Here is a 25,404-nt window from a genome sequence, read left to right as displayed (position 1 = left end):
ACACACGTAATGCCCCCTGTAGAAGTGGCGCATACACATGCAACACCCCCTTTACCAGTGACGCTACACGTAACACCCCCCTGTACCAGTGATGCTTACACACGTAACTCCCCCTGTAGCAGTGATGCTTTACACACATAATGCCCCCTGTACCATTGATGCTTACACACGTAACGCCCCTGTAGCAGTGACGCTTACACATGCAACACCCCCTGTAGCAGTGACGCCTACAAACACGCAACGCCTCCTCTCTCTGCTCCAGAATATGGTGGTGCTTCAAATGGGGAGGGAGTCATGGTCGGGGGGCATAGCTTCCGACTGCTGTATCTAGAACAGCACAACCCGTCGCCTTGGGACCTGGCTGCTCATAAACTGGTGGTGTTTGAATGCTGGGAACCTCCTCCGCTTCCCACAGGTGCCGCCAGCGGGCCCGGGAGAGCGGGTAGAAGACACAGGAGGGAGAGCCGCAGCTAGGCTGCCTCCAGTGTGGCTGCGGGAGGTGGGGTAACATTGCGGCAGTTCCCTCATCATTTTGCGTTCGAGGCAGCCATGTACCCTGCATATGCGTCGAGTTGGACCTGCGCTATCTCCATCATTACTGCTGTTTTTAAAAAAAAAAAAGGCAGAAACAACAGGGGGAGCACAGTCTCGCGTGCCCTCTCCCATCCCTGGATCCACTAGTGCACACATTCATAGATTGTATAGGGAACACTGACACACACACACACACACACACACACACACACACACACACACGGACCAGGAGCACACTGACACACTAACAAATTGTACATAGGCACACTGACACACACTATATAGGTCCCAGTGGCACACTTACAAACATTACAGCCATGCAGAGACACATACCTCCCAACTCTGTCACAGTGCAGCTCCAGCTCCCCATCCTCACCTGATACTGCACGCAGATTGTCTCCTTCCCATTTTCCCTGGCATCGCGGGAGGGCTAGGAGCCAGGAGGATGCACAGCTGCGCTATCAAGGTGCAGCCTGAGCGGCCGCGGCGCCCACAGTATAGACAGTGACAGTCTCTCACTGTCTGAGCAGCGTCATGTGGCCGCGCGCGTCGGTCCGGTCCTGACCGCACGGCAGCATGTGGGAGCCGGGAGGGTAGGCAGTGGAGCAGCGGCAGCGCTCCTTCAGAGCGGCAAGAGCCGTTCCTGCAGGCGCCGCAGCAACAACAGGGGGACATCAGCTCAGCACAGGAATGCAGAGCAGGGAGAGCGCCTCTCCATTCCTGGCGCCTCCCTGCACTGCATCCCTTTGCTGAGTGGCTTGCGCCGGCTCTGGGAGCGTCCAATGGTAATGTCCAAAGATGCACTAAGTGGGTGTCCCAGTCCTTGGACATTCAGATGCACACTTGTTTACCAGGGAAGGGCTTTTTACCAGCATAAGCATAGAGTCGCAAACGTGACTACGACAAAAGACACTAAAGCATAGTTGCCTACCCTCCCTTATTCTGCAGGAGACTCCCTGAAATAGTAGCAATCTCCCTGACTCCCTCAATAGTCCAGCAATCTCCCCGATTGCACCCTATACCCCATTATGTAGCTGTAACATTCATGGGGAAAGAAAAAAACCAGAGATATATACATTCAAATGGGATCATCAGTGCCATTTCCTTGCATTGGGTATAAGGCACAATGGTGGTCATTCCGAGTTGTTCGCGCGCTAGCAGTTTTTAGCAGCCGTGCAAAGCTATGCCGCCGCCATCTGTGGAGTGTATTTTAGCTAAGCAGAAGTGCGAACGAAAGGATCGCAGAGCGGCTACAAAGTTTTTTTGTGCAGTTTTAGAGTAGCTCAAAACCTACTCAGCGCTTGCGATCACTTCAGACTGTTCAGTTCCTGTTTTAACATCACAAACACGCCCTGCGTTCGGCCAGCCACACCTGCATTTTTCCTGGCACGCCTGCGTTTTTTCGAACAATCCCTGAAAACGGTCAGATAACACCCAGAAACGCCCTCTTCCTGTCAATCACTCTGCGGCCAGCAGTGCGACTGAAAAGCTTCGCTAGACCCTGTTTGAAACGACATTGTTCGTTGTAACCGCATACACATGCGCAGAAGTGCCGTTTTTTTGCCTCATCGCTGCACAGCGAACGAATGCAGCTAGCGATCAACTCAGAATGACCACCAATGATCCTTATAGCTACATACATTTTAAATAAGGTTTCTCGTGGCCACTTATAGTATATGGAACCTCTTGTAAAATACAATACACAAACAAATCCTGCAAAATATCAGTGTATTTTCTTTAACACGTAGATCTTACTGACTTTGGGGCTCACTTACATTTGGATGTAAGTCATTTTCATGACACGCCTCTCAGATGTAGCAGTACAAGTCCACGCTGATAGGTGTTACTTTCACAATCTCTCTGAAATGCTTTTTCAAAAGTAGGCAAGTATGCACTAAAGCAGTTGTAGCAGCATGCGAGTAAATCTGGTGACTGGTAAAAGTACTGTATAATCATTCATTATTATTGGTGTCAGTAAATTTACTGTCATTTGGCCATCACACAGTATTTATATATAAATGATTTTGAATTATTATAAGCATTTATTACCAAACTTAACAAAGCATTTTATCAATATCTAGTATTTTCCTTTATTTCCAATATCTCACTTTTTTAAAGTATCTTTGTTTCATTATTCCCATCCCATGCTGGTTTCATCGGGTGTGGTATGGAAGGTCGACAACGCTTAGGTCGACAATGTCTAGGCCGGCCACTATTGGTCGACAGTAACTAGGTCGACAGGGTTTCTAGGTCGACATGTTCTAGGTCGACAGTTCAACAGGTCGACATGAGGTTTTGTTATTTTTTTTGGTGTTTTTTTCTGCGTACAGTGACCGGGAACCCCAATTAGTGCACCGTGTCCCCTCGCATGGCTCGCGAGCTTCAGGCAAGGTGCCTCTCTCCGCTACTGCTGCGCTCGGCACAGGTTACTATTCCCAATCGTAGTCCGCGTGGATCGTTAAGTATGAAAAAGTTCAAGAAAAGATAAAAATTGTGAAAAACGCATGTCGACATTTTGATCTGTCGACCTACAACATGTCGACCTAGTTACTGTTGACCAATAGTGGTCGACCTAGACATTGTCGACCTAAGTGTGGTCGACCTAGAGACCGGATACCAGTTTCATTAACAGCCGCTGTGCTCCCTCTTCTCCCTTCGTTGTGAGTTTGGACTTTTATGGATGCAAAAAGGTGGTAATAAAAATTTTGTGGTCCTAATTTTAGACTGCAGTTCTAAATTTATCCTGCACAATAACGCTATTTCGTGTTCATCCTATAATTATCTTACAAGTATTATTATCTTACAGAATATACCATGTACCAAATGTAGCAATGTCTTCTCAAGCATGTTGCTGTTGTTACACTTATACTGTATGTCATGTCCTATGTTTATCTGCCAATCATCTGTCACTGTGCACTGTTTGTATGTTGATACCTGCTGTGGTTTCTGCTGCATAATGACAACAATTACATGTAAATATATACATATACAGGTGTCATGTCTGACACATAACATTGTTTTTAGTTGACAGGTATTTGCTGGAAAGAGGATTTGTATAACCAGAGGATTTGTATTTCTTTTTTCTTCTTGCAGCTCCTCCACTGATGGTGTTTGCAGGCTGTAATGAGTCTGCGTATGCTGTTCTTCTCAATGAGTACTGTCTGCAGCAGTTCAGTGCAGAGATGGAAAGCTTAAGCATGAGTCTGTGGTGCGACTGGGAGGCAACAGTAGGGTAAGTGCATCTCAAACTGTTCATCTGGTTTCTCTACTTCCAAACTCCTTCCATTGTTCCTCTTCTGCCAAGCCCCTTCCAATGTTCCTCTTCTTCCCAGCTACTTCCATTGTTCTTATTCTTTCTATCCTCTTCCATTGCTCCACTTCTTCCTAGGCCCTTACATGGCTTCTCTTCTTCCTAGCACCTTTCATTGATCCTCTTCTTCTAAGCCCCTACCATTGTTCCTCTTCTTCCAAGCTCCTTCTATTGCTCCTCTTCTGCCTAGACTCTTCTATTGCTCCTCTTCTTCCTAGCCTCTTCCATGGCTTCTCTTCTTCCAAGCAACTACCATTATTTCTGTTCTTTAAGCACCTTCCATTGAATCTCTTTTTCCAAGACCCTTCCATCGCTCCTCTTCTTCCAAGCCTCTTCAATTGTTCCTCTTCTTCCTTTTCTTCCAAGCTCCTTCTATTGTTTCTCTTCTTTCAAGCCCCTTCCATTGTTTCTCATCTTCCAAGCCCCTTCCATTGCTACTCTTCTTCCAAGCCCCTTAAATTTTTCCTCTTCTGCCCAGTCCCTTCCACTGTTCCTCCTCTTCCATGCCACTTCCATTGCTCCTCTTCTCCCTAGCCCAATTATATTGCTCCTCTTCTTCCTAGCCCATTCCATGGCTCTTCTTCTACCAAGCAACTACCATAATTTTTTATTTTCTTCCAAGTCCCTTCCATTGTTTCTCTTCTTCCAAGCCCCTGCCATTGTTTCTCTTCTTCCAAATCCATTTCATTGTTTCTCTTCTTCCAAGCTCCTTCCATTGTTTCTCTTTTTCCAAATCCCTTTCACTGTTCCTCTTCTTCCAAGCCTCTTCCATTGTTCCTCTTCTTCCATACACCTACCATAATTTCTCTTCTACCTAGCAATATTTTGTGTACTATAATACACCTCCTGGCCATTGTGACTATATGCAGGCAGCAGGTGTCCCACTGAGTGACATCCTGCTTTAGCAGATATTCTGGAGCCACACACCAGAAGGTACCTGCAAGTGAGAACATAAGTGGTGTTTAAATATATGCAGACACTTACCTTCAACTTCAGCATTATGTTCAATCTTTACCAGACCCATATGATTCTTCTCAAGACTTAAATCTATTGGTTTACCTTCTATCTTTAATCTTCATTGCTCCCTATGCAAGCAGATACCCACAGTATATTGGGACCTTGTACCTACTAATATGGAGAAAATGTAGTCCAGGTCATCAAGTAAATGGCCTTCTGAATATTTTAGTTATCTCCTGGTTGAAGATCTACTAGATAATCTGCCTCTTATTGTTAAAGCCCACAATTCTTCACAATTACAGGAACTACATTTCACACTGTGCTTATATCTCTCCAGGTCAGAGAAAAGATGTGGTTCCCTCAGAGTTGGGATGTTGCCGAAAGTGCAGCACTTACAATGCTTTATTTTTTCACAACTTTTGGCAATGCCCCAAAATTAAGAAAATTTGGCATAAGGTTTTATGATTTATTAAAATTTGCAACTACCTATGATTTGCAGAGCAATGCTGGTATTATAGCTTTCTGCGTGGGAACTATATCCTACGCATACACATCTCTTACCCATATTGTGTGTCCTCTTAAACTCAAGCAAAAAACTGATTCTCTCCATCTATAATGTAAATGTACACTTTCAGATCTAGATAGACATGTTGTGCATTTATTTTTTAAAAATGAGGTGCTTATACAGGAACTTTCAACACTTCACAACAGCAGCATCTCTTGACTTTTTATGAGTCCACTAATTGGTTTTTATATAAACAACTTTATTCTTGTTTCTCACTTAAGCGACTGGAAGGAAGTTATCCTAACCTCCTTTCTCTCCCCTCCTCTCCCTTTGTCCTCTGTTCCCTCCCTGGTCATATCCTGTCTATTGTGTACTTTTCTGTTATAAGTTTTAGACTCACATTTCACATTTGATTATTCCTGTCTATTGCATGTGGATGTTATATTTTGTTATCATGTATAGTATGCTCTGCTGTTTTGACGTCCCAGTTTGTGAGGACAATACTGATCATTATTAGCTTTCTGACAATCCCCACAAGATGTCTACGTTATCCTATGAAGTCTTTCTTACTTTACAGTGTGGGGTCTATTCATGAAGCAGTGAAAAGTGTGGAGAAGTGAACCAGGGGAGAAGTTGCCCATGGTAACCAATCAGCTGCTCTGTATAATTTTATAGTATGCAAATTATAAATGTTACGTCAATGCTGATTGGCAATTTCTCCACTGGCTCACTTTTCCTCACTTTTCACTGTTTCACGAATAGACCCCTATATCTCAAATGTCGTCCATTTTGGTTGTTCCATTTCGCCACATATTGCGAAATTAGATATACTGTACCGGCTGTTATTTTTGTCCTGATACTTTTGAGAGTATACTGTATGTTTTTATGCTTTTGTTCTCTTTTGTAAAACCAATAAATACATTTAAAAAAACTCATTAGAAAACCGCAGACCCAGGACAAACGGTATCTCAATTCTGGATAGTGGTGGCGGAGGGTTGCTACTTTGTTTGCACTAGGCTCAGGACAGTAAGGATTGGCTGCACGGAAATTGAAGCTCTGCAGGATAGGATGCACAGTGGAGTGAACAGTGGACTTTGGGGGTCATTCAGACCCGATCGCTCGCTGCAGTTTATCGCAGCCCAGCAATCAGGTCGGAACCGCGCCGCAGTGCGCCGGCGCATGCCAGATGGATGAAGGCCGTCGTTGCCTAGTGGTCTCCTCTGCATGATTGACAGGCAGAGTTGGTCGCTGGGCGGGAGGGGGCGCGGTTCCGGCCAACGCAGGCATGGCCAGACTGTTGGGGGGGGGGGGCGCGGTGGCTGCGTGATGTCACGCGCAGCCGCTGCGACCCGGGCAGCGAAGAGGTTCTCCCGGCTTGCCGCAGGAGTTGCGCTGGTCGGGAGTTACTCCTCAAATGCAAAAGCATCACCGCTGTGCGAAGCTTTTGCATTTCTGCACGGGGGGGGGGGGGGGGGGACTCGGCACTGACATGCGGGGTGGACTAGCTCTGTTCTGGGCGTCCCCCCGCATGTCTCAGTGCCTGATCGTAGCTGTGCTAAATTTAGCACACCTACGATCAACTCGGAATGACCCCCTTTGTCACATGTATATTATTCTTTTGAGTGTGCTTTTTATATGTTAAAAAAAGCTGCATCTTTCTTTCTCTAATTGCTGAGCTGATTTACTAAGGTGGAGTGGCTGGGAAAGCATAAGGGTGACCTATGGTCAGTTCAGGGCTAAAACAGCTAAACATTTATGTGGTGGCCTCAGGTTTGTTGGCAGCAGTGGGATCATCTAATCAGAGTATAACACATCAGGTTCACCACACTGTTGGAACACTGCCCAGGAAAGAGTCAGACAATTGCCTCAGGAAGTGAACATAGTGAAAAGTGAAGCACCGATACAAAGAATCCTTTCTTTGAGAGCTGAACAACCATGGTTGGACTGGCCCACAGGTGCCCTCCGGAAAGCCCCGGTGGGCCCCACTGCACAAGAGCCCCATCCCCTACGCTAGGGATGGAGCAGGATCATGAATGAACTTGGGTGCATGACTTGTTTCTGCGGAAACTACATCCAAGATCAGCCCTCCTGTCAATCATACTGGGTGTCTCCTCCTTTATAAAGGGGCCTTGTAATTTGCGTCTACTCTCTAATGGTTGGACAATTCCCTCTGGTGGCTGGCCACAACTCTTGTGATGATTGATGACACTCCTTAATCTTGGACCCCCACCATTTGCATTCCCTGGTGGGCCCTTCATGCTCCATTCCGACACTATGAACAACTGTCAGCTTGTGTTTTCATATAGATGGATAAGACATGACTCACAGACACGCTAGTGGTGCTGCTGAGCTACATAAGGGAATGGGACCAGCAGCACTACAATGGCACCACAAAGGAGATCATGGAACATGGATGATGATCCAGAAGAGCAGGTGATGCGCCCGCCTATACATGAAAATGCACCACGTGTCTCCAATCCAGAGGGTCCCAGCCACCCCATTGCATTGCTAACAAGGCTGCTGGTGGCTTTGGAGAAGGCCACTACCACAACAGAAAGAGCCTGCATCATGGAATATGTACTGGTGGTGCTCCTCCAATTATGAGCCCCTCCAGAGTTTAAGTGCTTGGACTTTTGCCACACCCGGTTGATGACTTACCTGGGATATAGAGAAATTCCCAAGTTTAAAGAGACCTTAAAGGACATCATAAAAGATATCCAGGTATTGAAGTCCATAATGACTGTGGACTATATTGATGTGGCAGTTTCCCATATGTCTACATCCCAGTCTGATGGCATGCACACAGGAGGGGTACAATGCACAGTGCAGTATGGACCCAATAGCTCCACAGACCTACAGAACCAAGTGTAAGATGTTGACCAATGTTGTCGACAAGTCGCATGTCACGTTTACCAGGCCGCTGCAAATGGCATCAAAGTGACTGTGACACAAATACGCTGATGAGGGATAGAAATAATGTGCAATTTGCAGTGTGGTGAATACTAGATGGGGGCAGACTAGATGGGCCAAGTGGTTCTTATCTGCCGTCAAATTCTATGTTTCTATGTTTCTATTACTCTGGTATTTGGCACATTTATGCTGTTGTTTTGTGTTGTATATAACAGAAGAGTGTGCTTTTCTTTCACACACTATTTGCCCAGGTGATTTATTCAACCCACATTGAGCTACAGGCTGTGATGAGGCCATCAGGGCGACAAAAGCCAAACACTGTCCTCATTGGGGCTAATTCAGACCTGATCGTTGCTGTGCGTTTTTGCACAGCAGCAATCAGGTCTGAACTGCGCATGTGCCGGCGACGCAGTGCGCCGGTGTATGACAGACAGCCGATGGCTGTCTTAGCCCTGCGATCGCCTCTGCCTGATTGACAGGCAGAGGTGGTCACTGAACGGGCCAGCTGCGTTTGGCCAACATTTAGGGGGAGCGGTCCGAGCAACGTTGGGGGGGGGGGGGGTGAGCCGCGGCGGCTGCGTGATGTCACATGCAGCCGCTGCGACCCGGGCAGCGACGAGTAGCTCCCTGCCAGCGCGCAGGAGCTGCGCTGGTAGGGAGCTACTCTTCCGCTACTCGCCGCTGTGTGATGCTTTTGTACTTGTGCGGGAGGGTCGGGCCTGACATGCGGGGCGGATTAGCCCTATTCTGGGCGTCCCTCCGCATGTCTGAAGACTGATCGGAGATGTGCTAAATTTAGCACATCTACGGTCATGTCTGAATTAGGCCCATAGTCAGAACATGATATTGTCTCATCACTGTATATAGAATATATTCTTGGAGACAGTGGTGCGCACACTGCCAAGATTGAGAGAGACTGTCAATTAAGAAAGACAATCTTGGCCCTCATTCCGAGTTGTTCGCTCGCTAGCTTCTTTTAGCAGCATTGCACACGCTAGGCCGCCGCCCTCTGGGAGTGTATCTTAGCTTAGCAGAATTGCGAACGAAAGATTAGCAGAATTGCGAATAGAAATTTCTTTGCAGTTTCTGAGTAGCTCGAGACTTACTCCTACACTGCGATCAGTTCAGTCAGTTTCGTTCCTGGTTTGACGTCACAAACACACCCAGCGTTCGCCCAGACACTCCCCCGTTTCTTCAGACACTCCCGCGTTTTTCCCAGAAACGCCAGCGTTTTTCCGCACACTCCCATAAAACGGCCAGTTTCCGCCCAGAAACACCCACTTCCTGTCAATCACACTACGATCACCAGAACGATGAAAAAACTTTGTTAGGCCGTGAGTAAAATACCAAACTTTTGTGCTAATTTACTTGGCGCAGGCGCACTGCGAACATTGCGCATGCGCAGTTTGCGACTAATCGCTCCATAGCGAAAAAAAACTAACGAGCGAACAACTCGGAATCACCCCTCTAGTCCTAAACAGTGGAATTAGCTACCTCACGGAGTTACATTAAAAGGATACGATTGTTTCCATTAGGACACTAAGGAAAAGAACATTGCAACAAATATGGATACACTTGAGAGAGTGAAGAATTAAAAGGTTGCAGTGACTGAATTTTTACTTCACATTTGTTTATTATTTTTACACTTGTTTTCACTTGCACAATATTTTCGCAGATGTTTTAAGATAATAAATAAAAGCTACATTTTAATATTAATGGTCAAATATAACCGTTGATATCTGACTTTAAGAACATTGTTACAAAGTCCGAGCGTGACCACAATAGGGAATACTTCCTTCTCTTGGTCCTTACATATATACAATTTATTCCCAGGAGCACCTTCCATATAATAAAACTGATAGATACAATAATGAGATTTAAATTTATGGGAAAGGATTCTATGTGACTTATTGAAATTATTGACACAGTACATATACATGTCTGTGCGACCCCCCCTCTTTTCTTCTATCCATAGTCAGAACATTGCAGATTAGAGGGGATATCAACTAAGCAGTGTAAATTGTGGAGTAGTGAGACAGTGAAGAAGTTGCCCATGGCAACCAATCAGCTGCTCTGTATAATTTTATAGTATGCAAATTATAAATGTTACTTCAATGCTGATTGGTTGCCATGAACAACTTCTCCACTGGCTCACTTCTCCACTCTTTTCACTGCTTAGTAAATGTTCCCCCTTGGTTTTATGTAGATAAATGTAAGATTATGCATTTAGGAGCTAAAAATGCAGATTACATTTTAGCATGAATGGGTCCATCTATGATGGCAAAGGATCTTGATATAACTGTAGATGATAGACCTAGCAAGGGAATTCAATGCCAAAAATAAGTGCGGAGAAATGTCCACTTATAAGGAATCTGTGAGACCTCACTTTGGGTATGCATGAGAAGCCCAGGGGCCCTGGTAACGTACAACTATATCAAAACAAAACCACATTTTTTTAAATATTATTTAGCAAGGGTCTCACACTGTACATTTACAGAATCTTACAGCTTGATCTAGGGTTATCATTAGTAATTCCCTTAAATGTAATCCTTAAACTGTCAAACAATAATGAAATCCAAAGTCTGCATGACCGTCCTACAGGAGTTAAATTTAACTTCTCAACATCTCATACATCTGTTTCACATCTAATTCCTTTGTCTGAGCTGGGGTCATCAGAATCAGAATCGACTTTATTGGCCATGTATACGCACGTATACTAGGAATTGTTTGCGGTTTACAATGCGTCAACAAGTTCAAGCCATGTTGATACCTGTTGTAGACCCTTTGCCGGGAGATCGGTGTGAATAGGGTTGACCTGGAATAAAGATACACAGGCATTAATGAAACTTGGGTAGAGTAACTTGGGTCGCACCTTTCACTCGGCAGCCTACGTGGATCGGTCCTGGGACATGCAACCTGGGTTGAACCGCTCACACCAACAGACCAGGCCCGGAAACAGGTAGGACAAAGGGGACAATTGTGATGGGCCCAAGATTCCGAGGATCCCCGGACCCACAGGAACCTCAGCAGTCCAGTTTCTGTGTCCCCCTTGACTGTGCCATGCTATAGTAATCAGGCTGAATCTTTCTGTATGAAGGAGTAGGAGTCCAGGAGCTTGACTGGCTGCCAGTAGCTGGCATAATAAAGTTTGTTTGTCCCGTGTCAGATGCAACGCGCGTGACGTTGTAATGGTGCACCGCTGGACAGCAGAGAAGCCGAGCCACCTGCAAAGATGGAGCAACAGGTTCAGCAGGAGGTAAGTGTGCGTTAGTGAGACATGGGTTGGGTGGTGGGGACACAGGGGGATGTTGAGAGACATAGAAAAGCTGAGCCAAAGAGGGAGGAGGAGACTGAAAGATTCAGGGTGATAGGGGGTTTGCTGAGAGATACAGGGGAATGCTGAGCCACAAGGGAAGGGGAAGACTGAGAGACACAGGAAGGCTGGTCCACAAGGGGAGGCTCAGAGAGACAAGGGAATCGGGAGGTTGAGAGACATAGAGGAATAGAGAGGCTGAGAGTGGGCACACAGGGGGAGGTTGAGAGAGACAAGGGAATGGGGAGGCTCAGAGACACGGGAATGGAGAGTCTGAGAGAGATGGGGAGGCTGAGAGACACAGGGAGATGGGGGGCTGAGAGTCACAGGGGGAGGCTGAGAAACACAGGTACCTACCTCTGAGTAATAGGGGGCCCTAAAAATATGAGTGTATCGGGCCCCAAGTTTTTGTTGCTGACCCAGCAACACACAATCTGGGTTGCCCCGACAATATCCTGGGTCTGAGATGCGGTGTGAAAGGAGTATTACAAAGCAATCACATTATCCTCTCCCTCCTACATCTCCATCCTCCTTTCCCTCCACACCCCTCCAGTTCTTTCCAGTCACTGTGCTGCTTCTCGCCCAGAACTCACTTATGCACTTTTACCTCTGTCTCTGCCTGATCCAGAATTCCGTCCTTTAACCTTAACCCCTTGTATCTCTGCTATACCGCTCACTATCACAGCCAAGCGGTATAGGCTGTTATCATGCCTACACTTGTAATTATGTATATTGGCCCTCATTCCGAGTTGATCGGTCGCAATGCGAATGTAGCAGAGTTACACACGCTAAGCCGCCGCCTACTGGGAGTGTATCTTAGCTTCTTAAAAGTGCGACCGAAGTAATCGCAATATTGCGATCACAAACCTCGTAGCAGTTTTGGAGTAGCTTCAGACTTACTCTGCCTGTGCGATCAGTTCAGTGCTTGTCGTTCCTGGTTGACGTCACAAACACACCCAGCGTTCGCCCAGGCACTCCCACCGTTTCTCCGGCCACTCCTGCGTTTTTTCCGGAAACGGTAGCGTTTTCAGCCACACGCCCCTGAAACGCCGTGTTTCCGCCCAGTAACACCCATTTCCTGTCAATCACATTACGATCGCCGGAGCGATGAAAAAGCCGTGAGTAAAATTACTTTCTACATAGCAAAGTTACTTGGCGCAGTCGCAGTGCGAATATTGCGCATGCGTACTAAGCGGATTTTCATTGCGATGCGATGAAAAATACCGAGCGAACAACTCGGAATGAGGGCCATAAGCTATTCTGTTACTTTGTTTACACTGCTTTGTGTCTTTGCTGCAGTGGTGCTTTACTCTGTGTGGTGCTGCAGACATTTGTGACGCTCGATACATAAGCCTAATGATAGTAATAATAATAATAATAACAACAACTTTATTTATAATACTAATTCACTCAATGAAGCTGCAGCTCAGGACTAGGCTTACCTGTAGTTTCCTGGACAAGCAGATAGTTATCGGCAGAAGAAGTGAACTAAAAACGACTGTACAGTACTATATTAACAAATCAAAAAACAAGGCAGAACAGTAGAAGATATTATTCTGTATGACAAATGTTTCCTTTCTATCATTGCTCCTGTATTATATGTGGGATCCGGTCTGAAGATCGACAGTATCTAGGTCGACAATGTTTAGGTCGACCACTATCGGTCGACAGTCACTAGGTCGACATGGATGGAAGGTCGACAGGGTTTCTAGGTCGACATGTGCTAGGTCGACAGGTCTAAAGGTCGACATGAGTTTTTCAAAAAAATTTCTTCTTTTGAATTTTTTCATACTTAACGATCCACGTGGACTACGATTGGAACGGTAATCTGTGCCGTGCGAAGCGGTAGCGGAGCGAAGGCACCATGCCCAAAGCATGGCGAGCGAAGCGAGCCATGCGAGGGGACGCGGTGCACTAATTTGGGATCCCGGTCACTCTACGAACGAAAAAAAAAAAAAATCCTCATGTCGACCTTTAGACCTGTCGACCTAGCACATGTCGACCTAGAAACCCTGTTGACCTTCCATCCATGTCGACCTAGTGACTGTCGACCTATAGTGGTCGACCTAAACATTGTCGACCTAGATACTGTCAATTTGATGAACCACACCCTTATATGTTACCAGAGTTGATTTAAAGGGTCTGTACAGCACTGTACCTATTGACCACAGAACTTTATAAGATAAATAATCACAAAAAAATATTATGTTTCTATAGTAACTAAATACCATGAGGTTGGAATTCATCTCCTTGGAGATGAGTTTTTGCAAGTCTTAAATTATAAAAGGACAAAGAAAACTGAGAACACCAATATGAATAGAGACAAATCTGTAAAGAATTTATTTCTCATAAAAGTCATTATATATATATTGCTGTGCGAGCAGTCGGAATTCTGAATGCCTTTTTAAAAAAAGGTAACTATGTTATTCATTTACTACTTGTATACACTTACAGTCTGGTTTTGGTATGTTTTGTCGACAATCACAATTATCAACAGTCATTATATAGATACCACACTGTTGACAGGTACACAATGTTGACTGATAAAATGTTAAAATATGGTCGACATCCAAAATGTCGACAGATAAATAATGTTAACACCCAATTTTAAGATAAACCCTAACCCTAAACCCAACATTTCTACTGTAAATATTTTGACTTTGTAGATAAATTATTTCATATGTTGACATTTTGCAGGTGTTATATTTTGGCTGTTGACATGGTGGCTATAGTACATACCTATCTTATAGAGTAGGTATCTTTCAAAGTGAATGTGATCCTGGATTATGCATTTACTTTCTCTTTTAAATTGAAAATAATGAAGTTGTGTCCCGACATGGGTGTGGCTTGAAGGATAGACAGTACATTGATAGACAGTCAATACCAGATGGTCGACAGGCAATAGGCTGACAGGATTAAAAGGTCAGCAGGGTCAAAAGGTCAACATGCAAATAGTCAACACAGAAGAGGTCAACCCATTTTTTAACCCAAACTCTAACCCTACCCCTAGCGCCTAACCCTAACCCTCCTGCTAGTGTCTAGCCCTAACTGTCCCCCTGGTGCCTAACCCTAACCTGGTTCCTAACTCTAACCCTCCACCTAGTGCCTAACCCTAACCCTGCCCCTAGTGCCTAACCCTAACTATCCCCGTGGTGCCTAACCCTAACCCTTCCCTAGTACCTAACACTGTCTCCGTCCACAGCCAAGCCCTATCTGTCCATAAGGCATCTAACCCTAACTGTCCGCTTTGGCAGCCTAATCCAAACCCTCCACCAAGTGCATAACCCGAATCATCCCCTTCCATAGCCTAGCCCTAGGGTCCACCAAGTACCTAACCCTAACCATCCCCTCTGGCAGCCTAACCCTAACCCTCCCAGTGCCAGATTAAGGTCCTCATGGGCCTGGAGCTAAAATTTCTGATGGGCCTATGGTTTTCCTCTGCACAAGGTGTTAACAGCACTGCCACTCTCATACATACATACATACATACATACATCCATCCATACACTGCCACTCTCATACATACATACATACATACATACATACACTGCCACTCTCATACATACATACATACATACATCCATACATACACTGCCACTCTCATACATACATACATACATCCATCCATACACTGCCACTCTTATACATACATACATACATCCATACACTGCCACTCTCATACATACATACATACATCCATACACTGCCACTCTCATACATACATACATACATACATACACTGCCACTCTCATACATACATACATACATATACTACCACTCTCATACATACATACAGATACATCCATACACTGCCGCTCTCATACAAACATACAGAAGCCACTCTCATACATACATACACAGCCGCTCTCATACATACATACATACATGCATAGCCACTCTCATACATACATAGCCATTTTCATACATACATACATACATAGCCGCTCTCATACATACATAACCACTCTCATACATACATAGCCGCTCTCATACATACATACATAGCCGCTTTCATACATACATACATACATAACCGCTCTCATACATACATACATACATACATAGCCGCTCTCATACATACATACATACATACATACATACATAGCCACTCTCATACATAACCGCTCTCATACATACATACATACATAGCCGCTCTCATACATACATACATACATACATAGCCGCTCTCATACATACATACATAGCCGCTCTCATACATACATACATACATAGCCGCTCTCATACATACATACATACATACATAACCGCTCTCATACATACATACATAGCCGCTCTCATACATACATACATACATAGCCACTCTCATACATCCATACATACATCCATACACTGCCACTCTTATACATACATACATCCATACACTGCCACTCTCATACATACATACATACATACATACATACATCCATACACTGCCACTCTCATACATACATCCATACACTGCCACTCTCATACATACATACATACATACACTACCACTCTCATACATACATACATCCATACATACACTGCCACTCTCATACATACATACATACATACATACACTGCCACTCTCATACATACATACATACATACATACACTGCCACTCTCATACATACATACATACATACATCCATACACTGCCACTCTCATACATACATACATCCATACACTACCACTATCATACATCCATACATCGCCACTCTCATACCTACATACATACACACATACATCCATACACTGCTACTCTCATACATACATACATACATACATACACTGCCACTTACATACATACATACATACACTACCACTCTCATACATACATACATCCATACATACACTGCTACTCTCATACATACATACATACATACACTGCCACTCTCATACATACATACATACACTGCCACTCTCATTCATACATACATACATACACTGCCACTCTCATTCATACATACATACATACACTGCTACTCTCATACATACATACATACACTGCCACTCTCATACATACATACATACATACACTGCCACTCTCATTCATACATACATACATACACTGCAGCTCTCATACATACATACAAACATACAGATACATCCATACACTGCCGCTCTCATACAAACATACAGAAGCCACTCTCATACATACATACATACATACACAGCCGCTCTCATACATACATACATGCATAGCCACTCTCATACACACATAGCCACTCTCATACATACATACATAGCCGCTCTCATACATACATACATACATAACCACTCTCATACATACATACATACATAGCCGCTCTCATACATACATACATAGCCGCTTTCATACATACATACATACATACATAACCGCTCTCATACATACATACATACATAGCCACTCTCATACATACATACATACATACATAGCCGCTCTCATACATACATACATACATACATAGCCACTCTCATACATACATACATAACCGCTCTCATACATACATACATAGTCGCTCTCATACATACATACATACATAGCCGCTCTCATACATACATACATAGCCGCTCTCATACATACATACATACCCGCTCTCATACATACATACATAACCGCTCTCATACATACATACATACATAGCCGCTCTCATACATACATACATACATGTATACATCCATACACTGTCGCTGCCATCCATCCATTGCCTCCATACATATATACATCCCGTCCGCACGCCAGTGCACACTAAAATCACTACCACTTTTCCCTGGGGAGTGACCCCAGGCAGCCACTACTCCGGGCACCACCATGTGAAAACAAAATGCCTCTTAACAATGGCCAGGTTTGTCGCTGCTGCTGAGGGCGGGTTGCTGCCTCTGTTTTCCAGCTGACACTGCTGTTGGAGTGGGGGGCACTGCTCTCCCGTGCTGCTGCGGTCTCCCTGATCAAGGGGGCCACTGGCCGAGTTGAGGTTTGAAGGCAACGCTGCTGCTGGGGGGGAACCATTTCACTTTCATGCAGCCAACTCCATGCTCCTCATTACTGCTGCCGGCACACTGGCCGACTTGGCATTGCTGGTGGGGGGGCAACGGCTACTCTCTCTCTTTGAAATCCGTAGTGATGTGGATACAATATAAAAAAAGTAAAACATTTTTAGCATGGTGCAGAGAAGTTGCTTGGCCTGTGGGCACCCGAAACGGCCGAGGCCCCATAGCAAGCGCACCTTCTGTAGTTACACTATAAAGCCACAGAATACATACTTTCGAATTCCGGTGCCGGCATTGTGATTGACGTTGGAATCCCGGCGCCGGTATTTTGAGTGACGGTATCCCGAATGCAAGTATGCTGACTCCATCCCATATATATATATATATATATATATACTATATCATATATATATATATATATATATATATATATATATATACATACACTATATCATATATATATATATATATATTTCTCTAACGTCCTAGTGGATGCTGGGAACTCCGTAAGGACCATGGGGAATAGCGGGCTCCGAAGGAGGCTGGGCACTCTAGAAAGATTTATGACTACCTGGTGTGCACTGGCTCCTCCCACTATGACCCTCCTCCAAGCCTCAGTTAGATTTCGTGCCCGGCCGAGGTTGGATGCACACTAGGGGCTCTCCTGAGCTCTTAGAAAGTTATAGTCTTAGAATTTGTTCTTTTCAGTGAGACCTGCTGGCAACAGGCTCACTGCAGCGAGGGACTAAGGGGAGAAGAAGCGAACTCGCCTGCTTGCAGCCGGATTGGGCTTCTTAGGCTACTGGACACCATTAGCTCCAGAGGGATCGACCGCAGGCCCAGCCTTGATGTTCGGTCCCGGAGCCGCGCCGCCGTCCCCCTTACAGAGCCAGAAGCAAGAAGATGGTCCGGAAAATCGGCGGCATGAAGACTCAGTCTTCACCAAGGTAGCGCACAGCACTGCAGCTGTGCGCCATTGCTCCTCTCACACACTTCATACTCCGGTCACTGAGGGTGCAGGGCGCTGGGGGGGGGGGGCGCCCTGAGGCAGCAATAAAAACACCTTGGCTGGCAAAAATACCTCTATAGCCCCAGGGGCTATATATGCGGTAAATACCCCTGCCAGAAGTCCATAAAAAACGGGAGAATAGGCCGCGAAAAAGGGGCGGAGCCTATCTCCTCAGCACACTGGCGCCATTTTCCCTCACAGCTCCGTTGGAGGTAAGCTCCCTGGCTCTCCCCTGCAGTCTACAAGGGTTAAAAAAAGAGAGAGGGGGCACTAAATTTAGGCGCAGTATACATTATATATATAGATATAAAGCTATAGGGGACATAACTCAGTTAGTCCCTGCAGTATATAGCGCTCTGGTGTGTGCTGGCATACTCTCACTCTGTCCCCCCAAAGGGCTTTTGTGGGTCCTGTCCTCGTTTAGAGCATTCCCTGTGTGTCTGCGGTGTGTCGGTACGGCTGTGTCGACATGTTGAATGAGGAGGCTTATATGGTGACGGAACAGAGGCCGATATATGTGATGTCGCCCCCTGTGGGGCCGACACCAGAGTGGATAGAGAGGTAAAAGGTATTAACCGACAGTGTCAACTCCTTACATAAAAGGGTGGATGACGTAACAGCTGTGGGACAGCCGGCTTCGCAGCCCGCGCCTGCCCAGGCGTCTCAAAGGCCATCAGGGGCTCAAAAACGCCCGCTCTCTCAGATGGCAGACACAGATGTCGACACGGAGTCTGACTCCAGTGTCGACAAGGTGGAGACATATACACAATCCAATCCGTGACTTGATCCCGGCAATAAAAAATGTGTTATACATTTCTGACTTTAACCTCTATAAATGGGTTTTAGGTTTGGGGAGAAAAAACAGGCAGTGTTTTGTTCCCCCATCAGATGAATAAATGAAGTGTGTGAAAAGCGTGGGTTCCCCCCGTTAAGAAACTGGTAATTTATAAAAAGTTACTGATGGCGTACCCTTTCCCGCCAGGAGGATAAGTTACGCTGGGAGATATCCCCTAGGGTGGATAAGGCGCTCACACGTTTGTCAAAAAAGGTGGCACTGCCGTCTTAGGATACGGCCACTTTAATAGGTACCTGTTGATAAAAAAAAAACAGGAGGCTATCCTGAAGTCTGTATTTACACACTCAGGTACTAGACTGAGACCTGCAGATAGTGCTGCTGCAGCGTGGTTGGTGACCCTGTCAAACAGGGATAATAGTGGGCAAACATAAAAACATATTAAAGACGTTGTCTTATATATGGGGGATGCACAGAGGGATATTTTGCCGGCTGGCATCCAAAATAAATGTAATGTCCATTCTGTCAGTAGGGTATTAGAGACCTGTCACTGGACAGGTGATGCTGACTTAAAAAGCGCATAGAGAGCCTTATAAGAGTGAGGAATTATTTGGGGATGGTCTCTGGGACCTCGTATCCACAGCAACTGCTGGGAAGAAATAATTTTACCTCAGGTTTCCTCACAGAAAAAGGTACAGTCCTTTCGGCTTCAGAAAAGCAAGCGGGTCAAATGGCGCTTCCTTTCTGTACAGAGACAAGGGTAGAGGGAAAAAGCTGCACCAGTGAGCCTGTTCCCAGAATCAAGATTCTTCCCCCGCCTCCTGTGAGTACACACCATGACGCGGGTGCTCCACAGGTGTAGCCAGGTACGGTGGGGGGCCGCCTCAAAAATTTCAGCAATTAGTGGGCTCGCTCACAGGTGGATCCCTGTTTCTTCCAAGTAGTATTTCAGGGGTACAAACTGGAATTAGAGATGTCTCCCCCCAGCCGTTTCCTAAAATATGCCTTGCTGACAACTCCCTCAAGCAGGGAGGCTGTGCTAGAGGCAATTAATAAGCGGTATTCCCAGCAGGTAATACTCAAGGTGCCCCTACTTCAACAAGGACGGGGTTACTATTCCACACGGGTTGGGGTACCGAAACCGCATGGTTCGGTGTGACCCATTTTATATTTAAAATCCTTGAACATAAAAAAATTCAAGTTCAAGATGGAATCGCTCAGGGCGGTTATTGCAAGCCTGGACGAGGGGGATTACATGGTATCCCGGGACATCAAGGATGCTTACCTGCATGTCCCCATTTACCATCCTCGCCAGGAGTACCTCAGATTTGTGGTACAGGATTACCATTACCAAGTCCAGACACTGCCGTTTGGACTGTACATGGCACCGAGGGTGTTTTATCAAGGTAATGGCCGAAATGATGATACTCCTTCAAAAAAAAAAAAAGGGAGTTGTAATTATCCCGTAATTGGACAATCTCGTTATAAGGGCGAGGTCCAAGGAGCAGTTGGTAGTCGGGGTAGCACTATTTTGGAAAGTGCTACAACAGCATAGGTGGATTCTAAACAGTCCAAAGTCACAGCTGGTTCCTATGACACTTCTACTGTTCCTGGGGATGGTTCTGGACATAAACCAGAAATAGTGTTTCTCCCGGAGGAGAAAGCCAAGGAGTTGTCATCTCTAGTCAGAGACCTCCTGAAACCAAAATAGGTAGCGGTGCATCATTGCACGCGAGTCCTGGGAAAAATGGTAGCTTCTTACGAAGCAATCCCATTAGGCAGGTTCCATACAAGAACTTTTCAGAGGGACCTGTTGGACAAGTGGTCCGGATCGCATCTTCCGATGCATAGGCTGATAACCCTGTCTCCAAGGACCAGGGTATCTCTACTGTGGTGGCTGCAGAGTGCCCATCTTCAAGAGGGCCGCAGGTTCGGCATACAGGACTAGGTCCTAGTGACCATGGATTCCAGCCTTTGAGGCTGGGGGGCAGTCGCATAGGGAAGAAACTTCCAGGGACTTTGGTCAAGTCAGGTTATTTCCCTACACATAAATATTCTGGATCTGAGGGCCATTTACAATGCCCTGAGGCCAGCAAGGCCTCTGCTTCAAAACCAGCCGGTACTGATCCAATCAGACAACATCACGGCAGTCGCCCATGTAATCAACAGGGCGGCACAAAAAGCAGGATGGCGATGGCAGAAGCCACAAGGATTCTCCGATAGGCGGAAAATCATGTGTTAGCACTGTCAGCAGTGTTCATTCCCGGAGTGGACAACTGGGAAGCAGATCTTCTCAACAGACACGACCTCCACCCGGGAGAATGGGGACTTCCTCCAGAAGTCTTCCAATAGGATTGTACACCATTGGGAAAGGCCACAGGTGGACATGATGGCGTCCCGCCTTAACAAAAAGCTATAAAAGATATTGCTCCAGGTCAAGGGACCCTCAGGCGATAGCTATGGACGCTCTGGTAACACAGTGGGTGTACCAGTCGGTTTAGGTGTTCTCCCCTCTGCCTCTCATACCAAAGGTACTGAGAATAATAAGAAGGCGAGGAGTAAGAACGATACTCGTGGATGGCCAAGAAGAGCTTGGTACCCAGAACTTCAAGAATTTATATCAGAGGACCAATGGCCTCTGCCACTCAGTCAGGACCTGCGGCAGCAGGGGCCCTGTCTGTTCCAAGACTTACCGCGGCTGCGTTTGACGGCATGGCGGTTGAACGCCGGATCCTGAAGGAAAAGGGTATTCCGGAGGAAGTAATTCCTACGCTTACTAAAGCCAGGAAAGAGGTTACAGCAACTCATTATCACCGCATATGGCGAAAATATGTTGCATGGTGTGAGGCCGAAAGGGCCCCAACAGAGGAATTTCAACTAGGTCGATTTCTGCATTTCCTGCAAGCAGGAGTGACTATGGGCCTTAAATTGGGTTCCATTAAGGTACAGATCTCGGCTCTGTCGATTTTCTTTCAAAAAAGAACTAGCTTCAGTACCTGAAGTTCAGACATTTATAAAAGGAGTGCTGCATAGTCAGCCCCCGTTTGTGCCTCCTGTGGCACCTTGGGATTGATAAAGCTGAATATTTATCGTATATAAAACACCTTAAGAGGTCTAAGAACACTGTACGCTATCTACGTAAGAAGTACCGTAAGGGTACGCAAGTTGTGTAGCGATCGCTCAACCGTAGTCGAGACGCTCAAGCGTCACGTTCGCTTACGGCCCAGTGATCACAGGCAGGGACGCTATTGGCTGCCGACTAACGTAATGATTCGCTATAGCGTAGCGTACGCTCGGGACCACGAGGAGATCACCAGCGGTGCAGACGCTTACAACGTTTAAACCTTTATATCTATACCTTTAACGATGAGATACACAGTATACCTTAGTGTAGAGACAGAGTGTAAGTGCAACCTGGTGTAACCTGATTAACTACAAAGCTGCTTGAGCGTCACCGACGCTCAGAGAATACTTAACCCTTATAAAGAATACACAGATACCTGGGCTTAGGGTCCGAAACCTATTATGTATTATGACTATTATACTTGCAAAAAGAATCACAGTACAAAGCATACACTACAATATAACATAAACCAACTAACCAGATAAACTACACAGGAAATACAATACAATACAATTAAAGGAAAATACGAGAGAAAGAGTAGAGAGAGAGAGAGAGATGGCTCACAGTAAGACAATATGATTACGGAGAAAACTTACGCACAAGGGGAACGATCGCATGCGCCTCGATATCCAGCTCCCGATTATCAGCAATGAGAACCGTTGAAGAGAGAGAACTGGATACGGTCGGCCTGCCTATTTATGCCCCACACACAATATAATTCAATGGTCCCTACAATCTCATTGTTCATTGGACATAGGAATTCGGCTTCGCATTATAACAAAAGGTCATAGGTTGATTCATACAGGTGGGCTGTGACTATTTCCAACTGCTCAGGTGGGAGGGAAACTGGGTTTCCCGCCGCATGGGTAATAAAGTGCAAATAAAGTAAATGTTCATAAACTTCTTATGTCCATAACTATTCGCACGAGCGATTGATCTGCTTCAAACCAACACCGGAATATTTCTAATTAAATATTCTTCCGATGGATACTAAACACCACTGTATTACTCCTGTCTGACCCTTCGTATCAAACAAAGAGGGATTCCTCTGTTCATAAACATTCTATATTAACCAAACTTTCAGAATCTATCAAAGGGACCATGATCTACAAAATACATTATTACTGAAAATATGTTACGATTGAGTCGCACGCTACAACCACATAAACTCTACCGTAAATACGCATACCATGCGCCTGCGGGTGCCCGCGACTGTGAGTATGCGCACGTACGGGAGAGCGTACGCATGCGCAGCACGGACCTGTGTGAGGTGCAAATATGGTAGTGTGCATAGAGATATTTTTCTGACTTTGACAGTCCACCCTTTGGCAGTCAATAATAACTGCCACTTCCTGAAAACATTTCAAAAGGAGAAAAATATATGTTAGGGGTTAATTCATTTCCATGGTTGGGTAAGGGAGGAGAGAGGAGTAGGTGTGAAGAGGGTATGACCTAGTGAGATAGCAGAAGCATGTGTGTATGAATCCGTGTTTGGGGGGTCATGTATCATCGTGCCGTACGTGTTGTAAATCAAGCTTCGAGGTATTGCGAAGTATACATTTGAATTCCTTCTTATCCCGTGGTACGGGTCTGTGGATGGGCTGTCAAACTTTACCGAGCTCTTTTCGGATTTTGAACAAAATGGGGAGCACATTTTAGTTGATGATACATGAATGGGGGAATATGTGATTGCTGATATCTGTGCCTGTATTCCCTATACTATGTGTGTCATTACCTGAGGGTTGTAGAAATGAAGAAAAGACATAATTACGGTAAATGCGGTGGTATTCTATGTCAGGTTAATGTACATCTGTCGGTTGAAGTTTTGTTCGGTATCAGTTGAAAGTCGTCTTCTTTGCGCTGTGTTGCCCATTAGGTGTGAGCAAAAAGCTTTGTCAATGCCATTAGATTTACAAAAAATGTTGGGCTAGCGTAAGTTTAAGAATTCTAGGGAAACTGGGGATCCATGGCAAAGTTCATCAAATGTCCATATCTCAAGTGGTCAAAACTTCTTCTTTGGTCTATCCGTTGTCTGTATAGCGTCTCGTCAACTTCCTCGTCCAAGTGGGTCTTTTTATCTTGGAGAAAAACCAGAAAAACAGGTGAAAGAAACGGACCGTAGAAATCGCATTTTCATCACATCATTGTTTCTATCATTGGGTCATAAATCAAATCCAGGTTAATTACAGTTTCCTCACTCCTCAAACTCATTACCTTAGTACGACGATTGCACCTCATTAAAGCCTGACCGCATCTAAATATCAAACCGATCGTTATGATAACACCTAAGATACATAGGAGAAACTTCCCAACATCCATTATGACTCCTTGAGCCCAGTCTCCCAAACCGGAGAACCAATTTCGCGGGTTCAACCATGACACCCAACCAGTCAGCTCATTACCTACAGCAGCAAGAGTGAGATTGTGTTTTCGGCGAAATTCCCACTTCAATTGGAGAATATCGTCCATCTTTTGGTCTATGACCTCGACCGGATCCTCGGTGCTATTTGTGATATACGTGCAACACTTCACGCCGTACTGTGTTGCCAATGTAACACAATATCCGCCTGTCACTGCTGTGAGGTAATTAAGAACCATTCTATGCTGCACCAGTTCCGTTTTATAAGCTTGAAGTTCTCTTCCAGTGTATCTAAACGTGTCATCATACATTTCAGTGATATTATCTAACAAATTGGCGAGTGCGGAAATGTATCTATAATTCATCACTCCTCGAGCGGTGCGAGTGAAATCTAACGCCACCAGAACCTGAATCCCGGTGGATTCATGGATCAGATCAGAGGCCGGATGCTCTAACCTTTCTGACAGTTGTCTTTTAACGAGGTGCTCGTAATGAGTGTGAGTATAAGGAGCTTGGGCACCACGGTGTATGTCTTTCATTTTGTCATGTGTTACAGTCATTACTTCAGGCAATACTTTTCCAATATAACACAATCCTTCCGAGTTTGGGGCAAGCCACTTGTACGCCTTTC

The 25,404-nt window shown here is 45.4% G+C and overlaps 1 protein-coding gene across 1 annotated transcript in view; it reads left to right on the top strand.

The window, feature by feature from the left end:
• RAMP1 (receptor activity modifying protein 1) overlaps window positions 1-25,404 on the top strand; it is a 155,548-nt gene that overhangs the window by 79,882 nt on the left and 50,262 nt on the right. Inside the window, exon 2 of the mRNA XM_063933179.1 lies at window positions 3,628-3,766. Coding sequence (XP_063789249.1) covers window positions 3,628-3,766 — 139 coding nt within the window. The remainder of the gene's footprint in view (window positions 1-3,627; window positions 3,767-25,404) is intronic.

The sequence above is a fragment of the Pseudophryne corroboree genome, chromosome 7, assembly GCF_028390025.1.
Source record: "Pseudophryne corroboree isolate aPseCor3 chromosome 7, aPseCor3.hap2, whole genome shotgun sequence".
In the NCBI taxonomy this organism is placed as follows: Eukaryota; Metazoa; Chordata; class Amphibia; order Anura; family Myobatrachidae; genus Pseudophryne; species Pseudophryne corroboree.
The sequence above is the reverse complement of the archived record's forward strand: the minus strand, read 5'-3'. Positions and strand labels throughout refer to the sequence as shown.